Below are 15,251 nucleotides of genomic sequence, written 5' to 3' on the forward strand. Positions count from 1 at the left end.
GCTGAGTTACTCTGTGTCATGAGATCCCCTCATTCTCCATCTCGCCAGAAGGAATTTGTGGGGAAGGGTAAGAAGGAATGGTGGTGGGCCCAGGCTCCCTTCTGATAATCTTCTGTAAGCAGATTAAGCAACAAGGGCAGGGCCCTGTGAGTCTCGCAGCAGGGTGCAGGGCATCTCGGGTGGGTTCGGGCTAGCTTCCTCCAGGTGGTCAGGCCTAACTGAGGAGGCCAAGTCAGAGCACGCAGGGCAGGGAGCAAAAGCAAGGATGGTGGGGGACAGCCACGGCTTCATTTGGAAGCCCAGGGACCCTTTTAGGTGACTAGAATGTCCACTCCTGGACACAGGGGCCAGTGCTCGCCTCGCAGTCACACATCCCAGGCTTCCGGCCTATTGGCTGCTCAGTGTTTTAAGTTTTTGCATTTCATTTGCTGGCGTGGGCTTCAAGCAGTAAATCCAGCATCAGGTGAGGCACAAAACCAAGAACATCACATCCTCATCTTTCTCCCTCATCCCATTTCTTCACCTGAAAGTCATCACTGAGTCAACTGTTAAATTGCAATTTCTAGGCCTTGAAGGGCCTGGACAGGAGACCTACTTCTATGCCTGACCCTCAACTTCCTCAAAGTGGACTTTAGTCCTACAGAACCCCAGGAATTCATCTTGACTCCAGGCACATACCATGAAGTCTGATCATTTTCCAGCAAGATCAGATGGCAGCAACTGGCCCACTCCTGGCTGCCTCTGACTGGTTCTTCAGTTTACAGACAGCCTGCCTGCCAGGAGATGTACCATCCCCTCCCCTCTGCCACACCAGAACAAGGAAGTAATAAGGGGTTACTGCAAAACCAGGTCATGTCATTCTTCATCCCCAGCCTCACAATGTGCATGTTGAACCTGGATGACGTGCTCTCTACAATGAGATGGAGCTTTCCCCATCCAGAGACTGGACCAAGACTCTGGAACTCTTGAGAAAGCAGACTTCAGTCACTCTGGGCCCAAGCTGGGGCTACAGTTGGGGCTGGCCCATGGTTTCAAGGTCCTGAACCAAAAAGCCTTCCCAGGCCCTTAGGACCAGGGATGACTCAGGTACTTCCTTGCTTTCACTGCCCAACGTTGCTGGACCCACCCCACAGGCTCCTCGGTGAACAGTGGGTGTGGCTACACTTTACCCAGAGCTCTTCCCCAGGATGGCAGTCGCCTGGCGCATGGCCCACACAGCCATCTCCCTGTGTCTGCGCGTGCCAGCTCTCCATGGTCTCCGAGCTTCTCCACCCTGCCCTGAGTGACGGCCTCCAGGGAACAGAGCCTGGGTTCACACTGGGAAACCTGTATGCTCTGCCCATGGGAGGTGGTGAGGGCTCTGCGGGGCATGTGTCCTCACGTGATCTGTGCAGCTCGGGCAGGAGAGGAGCCAGGAAAGCTAGACAGGAGGCGGCACGTGGGGAGCAGGCCGGGGGCCCTGCTTGTGCAGTTCTGTGATGGTTCCTTGTGGTGCAGTCTCTCTCATTCCCAGTTATTTTCTTCTAGAGAGGATGGTGGGGTGGGAAAGGATGACGAGGCCTAATGCTTGCCATCAGCAGGTGAAGAGGACTGAGATTTCATCCTACAGGGTGATGGCAAGCCCTAAGACAGGGCAGAGGACCAGGTCTGGGCCTGAGGCAGTCCCAACAGAGGAGCTTTTCTTTTCCTTTCTTAACAGGAAGTCCCAAATCTCAGTGATATAGGCACCCAGAGAATCCTACTGGAAAAGCTGAATTCCAGATGAGGTGATGCCAACCACCCTACCATGGGGGGTGGGGGGCTTATCCTTTAGGAACAACCTCCTCGCAAAGGAAACTCAGACAGTACCTGCCTCACCACGGAGTGCCTTCTCCACAGCGACCCCTCTTTCCTCCAGCTGCCTCTGCTTCTCCTCCACTTGTTCCAGCTGCCGCTGGATGATCTACGGGAAAACAAGACAGTGTAGGCACCCAGCTTCCAGGAGGACAACTGAACTGCACTGACACACAGAGGAAAAAGACAGATCAGGTCACAAGTCACAAAGGCTGTAGTCAACGGGCGTTAGGCCCAGAGTGCGGTATATGGACCACCTGCAAGGAACCCCCGGGACTTGTTAGCTGTGCAGACCCCCCCCACCCCAGCATGCGGTGCATGGGGGCACGTCAAAGGAGGGACCAGGCCCTCTCCAGGGCAGTTCAAAGAAAGCAAGTGGAGAGAAACTCCCACAGGAAGGATTCAAGCACTCTAACCTAAGACCTTTCTGATGGCAAGGGTGCGAAAACACGGCAGGGATTCTCGGAGAGAACTGTGGAAATGCTGTCTCTACAAGACAAGAAATTAAAGAAAAAAAGTCTAGAATGGAGCCACAAGCCGGAATCCGGACATGTGTAGTGAGAGGTTTCTCCGTGCTACGTGGGGACTAATGACAGAAACCCAAAGGGACGTTCAACCCCAAAGCGGCAGCCAGTGATGTGTATCTGCGGAGAACGGCACACGGGAAAGGGGTAAAATCCAGGGAGCCCATCAGATGCAGAAAATGGAGATCAGAATATAATGTACAAGAAAAGGACTAAAAGACAGGTGGGTTCTGATGCTTGATGAAACACAGAATTCAGGGGAATATCCTCATTTGTATTTGGATTTGCTGTTAACGTTTCTCGTTGTATAGCTTTTGATTAGCATATGAATACAACTTTATGAATACAACTATATACATATGATTTCATTTAAAAAACCATATTGTATTTAGGTAGCTATTAACACTTTGTATAAAGAAATTGTTTTTTGTTAAAAGTAAAAGTCTAGACTGGTCTAGGATCTGTGAGGCCTGGCGACAGGCTAATGACTGGAGGACAGCTCTGACCTCTAAGTTCTGGGCCCATCAGAGGCTCAGGTCACAGACTGCCCCTTGGTAACAGCTCCTACAATGGAACTAGCTGACTTTACAATGGTTACTCCAGATCAAGGAATTCAGGAAACTCAGAGCTTGGCTCTGCCCTTTCCATGAATAACTCCACAAAATCAAGGCCTCCACAGTTACATCAAGCCAGAGGCCTGTGGCCTGAGACTTTAGGGCTGTCCTCTCAGATTATGGGGATACCCGTTTACCTCTGCTCTGCCCTCTGCACCCTCCCTTGTGGTAGAAGGGGACTGTCTGGCTGCAGAGGAGGACACTGCCTGGGGTCTCCCCCAGGGGCCATGGCCCGCCATCTGTGGTCTCACCTGGGCTCGGTGCAGCCGCTTCAGCTCCTCTTGCTTGGCCTGTCTTCGAGCCGCCTTCTGCACACGCCGGGTCAGCTTGGCATTCAGTTCCTCCTCTGTGTAGGTTCTTGGCTGGAGGGAACGAGAGAATTCCTCAATCAGGGGCACGCAGGCCTAGACAGGCCGCTGATTGGCAGGGGCGCTGAGAGGACTATCCCCAGGCTGGAGCTGCCCGTCTGCAGAGTGCCCACAGGGCGGATGGAGGCACGAGGTGTGTGCAGACTCAGCCAGAGGCTGTGGGGCACTCGCCCCTGCTGAAGCAGGTCTACAAGTGAGACGCCTCCCTGCTGAGACAGGGACAGGAGGCTGAGTGGGGACTGACAGGAAGTCAGAAGGACAAAGGGACATACACTCCTTTATCATTGAGGTCACCTGTTTCCCACGTAGGGCTGTCTGTTCTTTTTAAGACTCTGTGAGGGTAAAAGTATTAGTAAAATGTTCACCAAGCCTCCTGCTTCTAGGAGGTGTGCAGGGAAAGGAAAAAGAGAAAAATCAGGGCCCTTTTATTTTCTTGTTTGGTATCAAAAGCCAACTTTCTTCAGATGAGTGATATTTATACAGTTCTTTTAAGAAGTAACATCTGAAGTAGAGAAAAGAGGGATGCTTCTATTCTAAGTCTGGTGAACCCCAAACCAACCAAGATAGTTTGAAGAAGGAAGTCTGAGGGTGAACCTGACCTGCCTCTGAGGTTTGCACAGAGGCAACAGTCAGACCCTGAGACGAAGGGAGGAGGCAGTCCGGTAGGGCTGTTTCAGCCAGTGCCATCAAGAACCGAGAAGGCGACTGACCAAATCCAGCACAATTCCACCTGCAAATGTGGGCATGATGGGCTCCAGGGAGGGTCAGATGCCCTGAATAAACACTGGGCAAGCACTGAGAGGCAAACGCTGGGGGTCTGCCTCTATTCCTAAGACCCTCTCCATTGCCTCTGAGAAAATAAAAAAGGGAGACTTCCAAATTCAACTCAGGAATATATTCTAATAGCCTTTTTTTTTTCCTAGTAATTTTTATTCCAGAGTTTGAGTGATGGTGGAGGGCCAACTGAACAGGTCAGGGGTGTTCTAGTGTCCTAAGCATTTCACCCTGCAGATCACAGAGCTGAGGGCTCAGGAACTCCCCATTTCTGCAATGCCCAGTCCCAAAGGGGCAGCCCTGTCCCCCCCAGGCACCTGGATGGAAATTACCACATGCACTCCAGCCAGGGAAGAGCAAGGCATCTCCCCCTCCTCCTAGGTCATGACGCAGCTAAAGAGAATTCTGCTGCCACCGCTCCATGCATGTGTGAACACAGTTAGTGAGGGTGTGGCTGGAGGGCCAGGGCTGGGGGTTGCTCTGGTGGTTAATCACAGAAGTGCATGCAACATGACCAGCCAACGGGATGAGACACTACCTTTGATGCATGTGATCTCCTGAATGCCAAGGCGTGTGGCACAGAAATCGACTTTTAAGGGGATGGCAACGGAAAACAAAACAGAATGGTAATGATGATAACAATTAAAAAATTAAAAATAGAACACAGAAATGGAGCGAAATCAGTTAGAAGTTTAAAACAAACACACAAGACTAAAACACACGATTATTTTTCACGATGTTTCACAGGACTGTAAGTGCAGAACCTGAGGGTAAGGTTCTAGGAGCAGCACCTTAGTGAATCCTGGGATTGAACAAGGCCTGGGCTCACTTTTCTACTGAGAAGGCAGCTTCTTCCTCACTATGCCCCAAATATTCTCTTTTCTTTTCTCAATCTCCCTTAGGTATAAATTAAAACTGTTTTAAATATATGGCTAGGGATGCTATTTCACCTTTAGTAACCCATTCGCTTGTGGAAATGCAGACCCCTTCTTCCAGCTGAATGCTACGGGGTACTGGGATAGGGGACACTGGCAGGAGATTCCTGTTACCAGAGACAAAGACACAGAGCAAACTGAGTATCAACCCTCACGTTCCCTCCAAAAGGCCCTCTCCTGGCCGCGCTCCTGAACAGGGCCAGGTGGGCTCCTAGTGGGCCACCCAGCAATCCTGGGACAGGGGGCAGGGGCCATTTCTTGATTATACACAGTGAAAGGGACCTGAAATAGCATAGATAACTGATATTTATCAAAAATATTTCAGGCAGTAATCGTGACCTCTTCTCACTCCACGAAACCTTGAGCAGATATGCTCAGACAGCCACGGTCGGGGACCTGTGCTCTTCCAGTCCTCCCACCAGCCCATTAAATGGCTAACAGGCAATAACGGAGCGAGGGAGGAAGCGACAGGGATCTGGGGGCCCTCGGATGGGGAGATTCTGAGAGCTTCAGGATGGACTGCAATCCCCTGCTGTCCTTGCTGCTTCCCTGTGCTTCCATGGGGACCAGCCCAGTGAGGCCTACATTTCAAGAGCACACTGGCCCAGAGAAGACTGAGTGCTCCTCCCAGCAGAACACTTCACTCTGAACACGTAGATCCTGCCTCAGACTGACTCATCTCTCCCACAAACCAGAGTGAGAGGAAGAATTCATTATCAGAACAAGTCAGTTAAAAAAAAGAAGACCACACGATCCCCCAAGCAGCATGTGAAAACCTCCACAGGAACTACGTAATGACAACCTAAGGAACTGCCCTCAACATCTGTGCCTGTGGCCCATGTAAGAAGTGAAGGGTGGGGCAGTCATTTCCCGATTTCTGGGACAGGGTACTGACTTGGGAGAGGCCGAGCAGAGGAGTGAAGTCACGACAGAGCGTGGTGCGCCAAGAATGAGGCCAGCCTAAGAGCCGGTGCTTCTGCTGCTAGGGGAGGGGAGCCTGCCAGAGCGCCAGCGCATGTGCCCTCCACTGGGCCACAGAGGTCAAGCGCAGCCACGTCGAGCCAGATCAAGGCAAAGAGGTAAACACGAGTTATATCTTGTTGGTAGGGCTACAGGTGATTTCTTTTTTTAAAGTCTGTACTATCTTAATTTTTCTACATAAACATTTTAAGTAAAAATAAGTGATTTTTAGTGTTTTTTTTGTGAGGAAGTCTGGCCCTGGTCTAACATCTGTTGCCAATCTTCCTCTTTTTGCTGAGGAAGACTGGCCCTGAGTTAACACCCGTGCCCATCTTCCTCTACTTTGTATGCAAGATGCTGCCACAGCATGGCTTGATGAGCGGTGTGTAGGTCCGCGCCCGGGATTCGAACCTGCAAACCCTGGGCCGCCAAAGCGGAGTATGCAAACTTAACTGCTGTGCCACTGGGCCGGCCCCTGCATTTTTTTTTTTTTTTTGTGGGGAAGATCAGCCCTGAGCTAACATCCGTGCTAATCCTCCTCTTTTTTGCTGAGGAGGACCGGCTCTGAGCTAACATCTATTGCCAATCCTCCTTTTTTTTTTTCCCCCAAAGCCCCAGTAGATAGTTGTATGTCATAGTTGCACATCTTTCTGGTTGCTGTATGTGGGACACGGCCTCAGCATGGCTGGAGAAGCGGTGCGTCGGTACACGCCCGGGATCCAATCCCGGGCCGCCAGTAGCGGAGCGTGCGCATTTAACCGCTAAGCCACAGGGCCGGCCCCTTTTTTTTTTTTTTTATGAAACAAAACTCAGGCACTTGTTTTATAGACGTCTGACTCACAGATGGGTCTATGACACAAGAGGAACCATCTCCCCAATGGTACTGCCCCAGCCGGCTCCCGCTGTCGGGGTCCAGGCACAGCCAGCAAGACACTCCCTCCTGAGTCAATTCAAACCCACTTCTGGGGCCCCCACTCCCCTCACTTCTTACTCTGAAAATTTTCAAACCTATAGAAAAGTTGAAAGAGGAGGACAGTGAATACCTGTATATCATTCACCGAGATTTGCTAAATGTTAGCATTTTGCCACAGTTTGATGTATATAATCATTTCTTTCTGAATCATTGGTACACATCATGATCCATCATCCTCCCAGATTTTAGCATGTACTTGCTAAGAACAGAGACGTTTTCCTACATGACTACAGTACCTTTATTGCTTATAAGGTACTTAGCATTAATGTGATGAAGTTGCATGTCTATGCACATTATACTGTCCATGATCAAGGTTCCTTAATTGTTGCAAAGTGTCCTTCATGGCTGTTTTTGTTTTGGTCTGTTTTCCTGCCTTAGCTTCCATGTCTTTTTTTTTTTTTTTTGAGGAAGATAAGCCCTGAGTTAACATTCATGCCAATCCTCCTCTTTTTTTGCTGAGGAAGACTGGCTCTGGGCTAACATCTGTGCCCATCTTCCTCTACTTTATATGGCGATGCCGCCACAGCATGACCTGACAAGCGGTGCATTGGTGTACGCCTGGGATCCGAACCCAGGCCACCAGCAGCGGAGCGCGCCCACTTAACCACTATGCCATGGGGCCAGTCCCTCCATGTCTTGGAAACACATGGTGCCTCGCTCTCACTCAGCCAGACCCCAAACCACGGCAGGGTCAGGCAGCAGGTCGTAGGCACGGCTTTGTCCTTGGCATTCCCTACACGGCCTCCAGCGAAAGGCTCTGCCTCCGTGGGCGCACATGGAGTATGAGGTCCCCAAGGTCTCTGGTTCTGGGATTCTAGGAGTGGGCCCATGACTTGTTGTCCACGTAGACGGGGGGGTGAGCCCCAGGCCTACGAGGCCCTGGGAGAGCCTGTGGTCAGTGAGCCATATTACCAAGACCATGGCCTTGGCATAGTCAGCTCGGGCAGCCTGCCACTCAGAATTTTGCCAAGATGTTTCATTAATTAATAGAAAAACAGTGGAGAGACCTGACCACAAAAATGACCACAGATGGAAGTTTCTGACCAACAAGAGATGAACTGGCTGCACGTCTGCATGTCTGCATGGAGAAAAAGTGAACCTTGGACAACATTCTCCTTCTCAGACCCCTGAGGACCCCCTTGGGCCGTGCCAGTCCCCGATGCTGGCATGTTTAGGGACCCACACACATATCCAGAAGCAATTCTCAGTTCAGTACCGACGTTACCGCCTGGGCAGGCTCCACAGGGAGCACTTGATGGAGCACATGAAGCTGGGTCCCTGCGGGGAGCACACAAGACCCTAACCTTAACTCAGCACTGGCCTGGCTAGCACATGGGAGCCTAGCTGTGCAGACGGGTGGGGTGGGACAAGAGGTCTGTCTAGGTGTCCTTCTAGGAGAGTGGAGAGAGAAAGAGCTGGCATGGCCGAGGGAGACAGACAAATCAAGAACGAAATGAGAACTAAAAAGATGGGTTTCCTCCAGTTTGCCAAGTTATTACCAGGAGGAGGGAACTGGAAATAGGCTGCCGAAGTCATCTCTACTGAACAGGCATGTGCAGTGCTCAGACCGCCATGGGCCCCCCGAAGTCAGTGGAGAGGGCAGACTCAGTCCAGGCCTTGGGAAGCCTTATAAGAAGGTGCATGATGTTCTGTGGAAAGTTTTCATTCAAAAAAAGGAGCTGAAGGCAGCTGGGCTGTCACCTTGGACGGGAGGTGCGTGTGCGCCCCAGGGCTAGACAATGGGGATGGGATAGGAAGTCTCCCACCAAGTTCACCCACCCCTGCGAGCTCCCAGGCCTTACTGGACTGTAGTCCCCACCTCATCACTGGCTCTGTGACACAGACGACCCATTTGAACCTTCCCTAATCCCTCTCTCTCCTCCAACTTCACTGTATCTCGACAAAGCTACAAGAGAACAAACACCCAGGAGAGGCTGGTGGGGAAGGAGCCTCCTCACCGAGAACTCCTCTCAGGAGAGCTGAGCGGCCACATCGTCTCGCATGCGGGGGGCAGGAAGAGGGGCAGGTCAGACCTCCACAACGTCCTACTTGGCACAGGACCCAGGTCAGTTTTCCAGAATAGTTCCTTAATAGCAAAAAATCCTCTCTACTCCACAAATGTACAAAGCAGGGGGTGACAGGGATGTTTCTCAGGGGCTCAGGCTTCATCTGCTGTGCCAGCCCTGAGCCCCCATCCCAGCTCCGCCAGACCCTGCGGCACGAGCGGCCCATCTCCTTTGCTTTGGGCACTGGCGGATGCTACTCTACGTGGGATTTCCGAGGACGAAAGAGTGAATGGACAACGCCTGGCTGCTTCCTAAAGACGCAGTAAAGCTTTGGGCGTGGAATGTCTCTGTATTCTTCACAAGAACTGAACACTGGAACTCTTGCCATGGATGCAATAACTCCCAGCTATTCACTGAAAAAGCCCAAGAGGAGAACTCCCTTCACGTCTCTCTTATTTGGACCACTGGGCTGAGCTCAGGATTCAGCTGTCTGCTGGGATACGAGAGGAGGATGCTCACTCTCCACCCCTGCCCTGAGATTTGCTTCCCTTTCCTCCACCTCATCAAAGACCAATACTAAACAGAGGACAAGAGTCAAGGCCCTTGACCCCTTCTGAAGCCGACAGGCCTACATACCTCTCGCCTGGACTTCTGGGAGGACCTCTCCAGGATGTCGTCACTGGAGAGGTCAGAGTCCTCCGAGAAACTCAGCTGGCGCCCGAGCTGCAGCCCTAAGGGGTAGAGGCAAAGCAAGAATGGTGACCAGCCATCAGCACCATGGCGCTGTAATGATTTCTACATTCACAAGAGCAGCCTAGGGAGAGGGCCAGAGGTTTGATGTCTTTCTAGTTTAATTGGTTCTTTTCCCATATTGGGGAGCCGGGAGTCAGATGCTGACACTTGTCCTGGTTTAGAGCCAATACTAAATAGCTGGTGCCCTGAAGACAGCCTGCCGCATACCCCCCTGCAGCACCGTGCTCCACCCTGCTCAAAATCAGGCCCTCCTTTGGGGGGACGTGACTTTAAGAAGGGCACAAACCTCCCAAGGCTCTCTTACCTGGTTTCAAGCTTCCATTAAACGGAATATGCTCTGTGCACCCACGGTTCAGTTCCCTTCTCCCTGGCCCACCAGCAGAGCTCCTGAGAACCCCGGGGGAGCAGCGTGGGGAAGGGGAACTATGGAGGACCGGATGGAGGGAGAGGGCACACATTATGCTTTGTCCCGTGAGGGGCCCTCGGTGTTGACGCACCTGCCCTCATGACAGGAGACATCCTGTGCTTGCCCGAGTCCACAGTGGTCCTGCTGGAAGGAGTGCTGGAGCAGGACCTGTCCTCGCCCTTCTTCTTCTTGCCCTTCTTGTACCCAGAGAAGACCGACTTCCACAAGGACTTGGGCTTGGCAGCTGCTTCTTCCAGGAGGCTTGGGCTGGGCCTCTCTGGGGGCCGGCCCTCCCCTTGGGACTTCTTCTCTTTCTTGTTTCTGCGGGGGGAGAAGAGTGACGATCTCTTCTTGCTCTTCCCACTGGAGCCCTCAGATGACGTGACTGAGCCATCTGGGCCCCCTGAGTCCAAAGGAGGGGAGAGAACCTCCTTGCTAGTGGCTTCGTGCTTCAGGGTGGGCTCCTCGGGGCCTCTGAGCACCGGGCGCTTAGGAGACTGAGGGCCGACTTCTCTGCCCTTGGAGAGCGCTGTGGAGGCTTTGCGGGCAGTGCCTCCTGGGGGCCTGGAGGTCCCAGCCGCCATCTCCATCTCCTTCATCCTACTCAGCTGCTTGGCCATGGCATCTCTCAATGCCTGGCTCTTGACAGACTTCTCCCTGGCTCGCATGCGCTCCTCAGCCAGCTCCTTGGCTTCTGGAGAGACCAAGGGCAGCCCCCTCTTCTGTGGTTGGACCCCATTCCCCTGAGTAGGCAACCTGCCATTCTCTTTGGCTAGGGGTGGGTGGAGGGGCTTCTCAGAGTAAGACCAGCAGGAGGGGGGTGTAAAGAACTTCTCCTGCAGACTCGAGTCTTCAGTCTTGTCATCATACGTGTCCTCCACGTCATCGGCAAAGGGGATCTCCTCCACACTCTCCACAAATGACTTCCTCAACTCCTCCCGGGGGGGCCGGGCAGGCTCTCGGGGGGGACGCATAAAGGTAGCAGGTGGGGGGGGTGGCATCACCAAGGCCTTGGGCTCGGCTTCCTTACGCTCATACATCTGATGCAGCTTCCTTTGAAGAGTTGCGGGCTCCTCGTCCGGGGGCGGGGGCGGGGGTGGGCTGGAAGGTGGAGTGAGCATGGTAGAGTCTGAGGTGTTGAAGCTCTGGCTGCCCAGAGTCTTCATGTTGGAGGAGCTTCCTTGAAGGCCCAGCCCGGAGCTGCTGGACAGGTCTCTCCGTTCCTCGTGGGAGCTCTTCAGCTCTCTGTCAGATGGGGACTTGGGGGTTGGCAGGGAGGGCTGGTCACCATCTGACTTTGGCAGGCCCAGCCTCTTAGGAACAGGTGGAGGTTTCAGAAGATGGAGCCCCTCACCCTCAGGGGACTTCTCAACTGAATAGGATTTTAGGGACACTGGCTTAAAGGCAGGTGAAGGGTAGCTGGGCTCGGGCCCTTTGCTCCGATCCACGGGCGTGAGCCCAAGGCTGCGGCGGATTTCGGCGCTCTTTATCCAGAACTCTGCCACCAGGTCATTCCGTTTCAGGGCCTCGTCCACAGCAAGAAGGCTACCCAGCCTGTCCTTGGCATCCCCTTGATTCTTCACGGGGAGGGGGGTCAGGGGGGTGGATGTTTTGGCTGGAACAGGCTGGAAGCATATGGGGGACTTGGTGGGGGATGGGATGGTGGCCTCAGAGGAAGGCTGAGGCTGGGAGCAAATGGGGAGCTGGGTTGGGGGGGTGGAGGCGGCCAACAGCGACAGGCACTGCGAACTAACTGGGGAGGCAGGCGTCCTGGCTTCCGGCAGAGCCACCGGCTGCGATCGGATGGGAGAGGGCACCGCTTTCTGATCAGCGGGCGCTTCTGCTCTGGGCTCTGCTCTGGGAAGTAAAGGCTCAGGGAAAAGGAGCTCCTGGGGTGATCTCCCTGTGGCAGCCACAGAGGCAAGTGGGCTTTGGGCCCCCTGCAGAAAAGGAAGACAGACAGAAGCTGCTCAGAAGGCAGGCTTTTAACGTCAGCAAAGATCCCTTTGGGAGCTCTCTCTCTCAAAGGGCCTGTGCTGGTTGAAATAAATTCCTCTCTATGTCCTTTAAGCAATCATTTGAATGGTTCCAGGAGAACCTTTCTCATTTTCTGCCCTATTTGTTCAATTTTCAGAACCACGCTCCTGAGCCGCACAGATTCAGCTTTCAGGGTTTGGTTCATCTTAAATGCATCCTGTATTCTTTGTCCACTGGGATGAACACTGGCCAGAAGCACACTGATAAATTTGGCCCTCACTCCCTCACCGTCAGCCCCAGACTTCCAAGATCTCTGATGTACGAACATAGGGGCAACACTGTAAGAAGATTTGAAATACCTACTTATTATAGTCTGTATTTCACACTGTCCTTCCGGGAAGCTCCAAGATCCAGCTACTCCTGCACAAATCCTCATACCATATCATCCAAGCATCTCAGTGAAGCTCCCCCATTTCACAGATGGAATTACCGAATTCATCTTGCTTCTTAGAATCTCAAAGCCAAGCCAGGCAGAGCCAGGTCTTGAATCCTGGCCTCCCTCCTTGATCTGTCCTCCAGACAGTATTTCTCAAAACGTGTTCCACAGGACATATCGTTACCATTTTTTACACAGCATTCTTCAATGTGTGGTTCACATACCACTGGTAACCAGGATAAATATTTTTAATTTTAAAACTCATACATTCATTTTAACATAATATTAACAAAAAAATGCATCTGTCATACCAAATCAATGATTACACAAATATTGTTGCTTTAATTTAAAAATAAATTTATTTATAAAACAGCATGGTATGTGGACACCACAAAGAGTGACATGGTGGTGGGATGACTTGGGTTTGGGATTGGTGCAGGGCAGGGTTAGGAAGATGTTGCCCAGACTGCCTCATCCCCACAGCAAGGACCGGGCTGGAACCCCAAGGTCACCCCTGTTTTCAACAGCCCCGCTTAGCACAAGAAGCAAAAAAAAAATGGGTTCACACCAAGGGCCCTAAAATGAAGATGACCTAATATGCCCACTCAGGCTCCCATCAGCTCTGGCCCACAGGGAGCCCCAAACCTTACCTCTGCCTTGGGGTTGTGCACTGGGGAGGAGAGAACAGGCTGTTCCTCAGGGGACCGAGTGGGGCTGGAGACTTGGGAGGGACCTGAAAAGAAACAGACACAGGATTTATAAGAGGCAAGCCTTCATTCCCACTAAGAGCTCCTCTCCCAGCCAGCTCTGCAGTGTGGCCACAGTGTCAAACAGCCACTTGCAGAGACGGCAAGAACAGAGAGAACATGCTTTCCCAGAGCGCCCATGTATTCTACCTCTGCTCACGTCAGAAGGGTTGGCTTTTCTTCACGTATGGTCTGTACCCAAAGCTTTGAGATGTACCTTCTACCCTTTCACAGCCCCAAATAACACAGGGAAAGGAGGGGCTGTTGGCCAAAGCCATGAGCAGGATACGTGCACAGGGACGGGGAGGAGGACAACAAGCCAGCTGTTTGCCATTTGGAGGCTGGTGTGTGGTGCCCCGGCTCTGCTCCGATGACCTGTGTCCTCGGTGCCCCTCTCATCCTCGAGTAGTTCTCTGCAGGAATTGTGGAAGCAGTTTCTCCTCAACAACAGACTGACCTCTCTCTTGGCACCTTGGTGAGGCCGGTGGTGGCTCCTCATTTTCTGACACCCTCAGCTCCAGCTCGGCAACCACCGCTGCCCGGTGCTGCAGACGCAGCTCCGTTTCGGCGTCTGATGGGACGTCATCAGACCAGTGCTGATCTGGCAGAGGGAATGGGGAACACTGAACTTGAGTGAGGCCATGCTCCTTTTCCATCTCCTGCCTTCCTCTGAGAACAGCCCCATCAGTTCTTCAGCTGCAGCACAATCGCCTGCCATCTGGACCTGGCTCTGCACCTCAGCCGGGCCCTGCCCACTGGTCCCTCCCACCCCCGAGCTTCTGAGAGCCTCAGCCAAAAGCGCATTATCCTCTGCAGCATGGTGTTCTCATCGAAGGCTGCGGTGCTCTGTCTTCTTTTTAAATACAGCCAGATAACACACAATGGGCCACAACAGACAGAAACACGTGGCTGTCTCAGGAGGCCTTGTGGCTGTCTCAGGAGGCCCTGCCTCTGGGACGATGCACTGACCGTCTGCGTTTTCTTCCCTTTGTGGCCTCCCGCCCTGCCACCCCAAGCCACAGCGGAGGGCTTGCCCCTCAGTCCTGCCTGGACTGTTCTCACTTCCCCAGCCGAGTCCCTGCTGCCCTTTCCCCAGCCAAGCAACCAGACTCTAATCCTTAAAACACGTTCCTTGTATCTAGCTTTCAGAGGCCCCATATAAAGCCTCAAATCTGCTCATTTCTCAGCCACAACTTAACGAACACAGGCTGTGTTGAATGGTGGCTTACGGGTGGCTGAAGTGACACACACTCAAGTTAGTGGCAGAACAAGGGGACAAACCAGGACCCAACAGCTGCCTCCTCCAAGCTCCTTGCTTTTGCTTTAATGTGCATTGCTGTCATCTTTCCTGAGTTCAGATCACTCTGGCCCTGTCCCCAGTGAGGAACAGGGTGGTTACTATGGCGGAGAAGGGAGGCTCTGGGGTCCCCCGTACCATCATCCAGCTCAGCACCAGTGTCCCCCGTGTCCCCATTCTCCGCTGCCTCCCCTTCTATCTCTGCCGGCTCCAAGTCCACATCTTCCTCCAGGTCATTCTCATCAAATGGGACTGTAAAGCAGAAATGTTCAAAGAAAGGAAGGAAAGGAAAGACAGACGAACAGACAGACTGCCTTTGCAGGTGGGAAAGCGGCAGTGGTTTTCCCAGGCTGTAATGTGAAGACCACGAGGAGAAGAGAGAAGACGGACTCTGAAGTCTCTGGATTTGGACTCCAAGGTCACCTTGAGAGTTAATCAGACTTAGGGAGATCTCTCTAAAGGCAGTGTGGGTGCTGGGCAGGCCTGGGCCCTTCCTGAACACATGAGACTAGCATGTCTCGACTCGAGCAGGACCAACTGGAAGGGGAAGGGCAGCTAAGGCCCAGTCATCTTTCCTTCTCCTTCAGTGGCTGCTGTAAGAGCCTCAGTTTGAGAACGACAGAAGGAAATGCTGCTTCTCCAGGCCCAG

General features: G+C 52.8%; 1 protein-coding gene across 13 annotated transcripts in view; it reads right to left on the reverse strand.

Moving 5' to 3' along the window:
• Positions 1 to 15,251, reverse strand: part of MICAL3 (microtubule associated monooxygenase, calponin and LIM domain containing 3) — a 215,204-nt gene that overhangs the window by 18,059 nt on the left and 181,894 nt on the right. For 8 of the 13 annotated variants that reach the window (XM_058559164.1, XM_058559163.1, XM_058559169.1 and 5 more), the window contains 8 exons: positions 14,741 to 14,854; positions 13,763 to 13,906; positions 13,210 to 13,292; positions 10,238 to 12,086; positions 9,624 to 9,718; positions 4,652 to 4,702; positions 3,223 to 3,333; positions 1,849 to 1,942 (listed from right to left, as the gene is read on the reverse strand). In XM_058559164.1, coding sequence (XP_058415147.1) covers positions 1,849 to 1,942; positions 3,223 to 3,333; positions 4,652 to 4,702; positions 9,624 to 9,718; positions 10,238 to 12,086; positions 13,210 to 13,292; positions 13,763 to 13,906; positions 14,741 to 14,854 — 2,541 coding nt within the window. Of the gene's footprint in view, positions 1 to 1,848; positions 1,943 to 3,222; positions 3,334 to 4,651; positions 4,703 to 9,623; positions 9,719 to 10,237; positions 12,087 to 13,209; positions 13,293 to 13,762; positions 13,907 to 14,740; positions 14,855 to 15,251 lie in introns of those variants that run through there. The other 5 variants (XM_058559167.1, XM_058559176.1, XM_058559171.1 and 2 more) reach the window with 4 other exon arrangements.

The sequence above is a fragment of the Diceros bicornis genome, chromosome 17 (assembly GCF_020826845.1).
Source record: "Diceros bicornis minor isolate mBicDic1 chromosome 17, mDicBic1.mat.cur, whole genome shotgun sequence".
NCBI classification, from domain to species: Eukaryota; Metazoa; Chordata; class Mammalia; order Perissodactyla; family Rhinocerotidae; genus Diceros; species Diceros bicornis.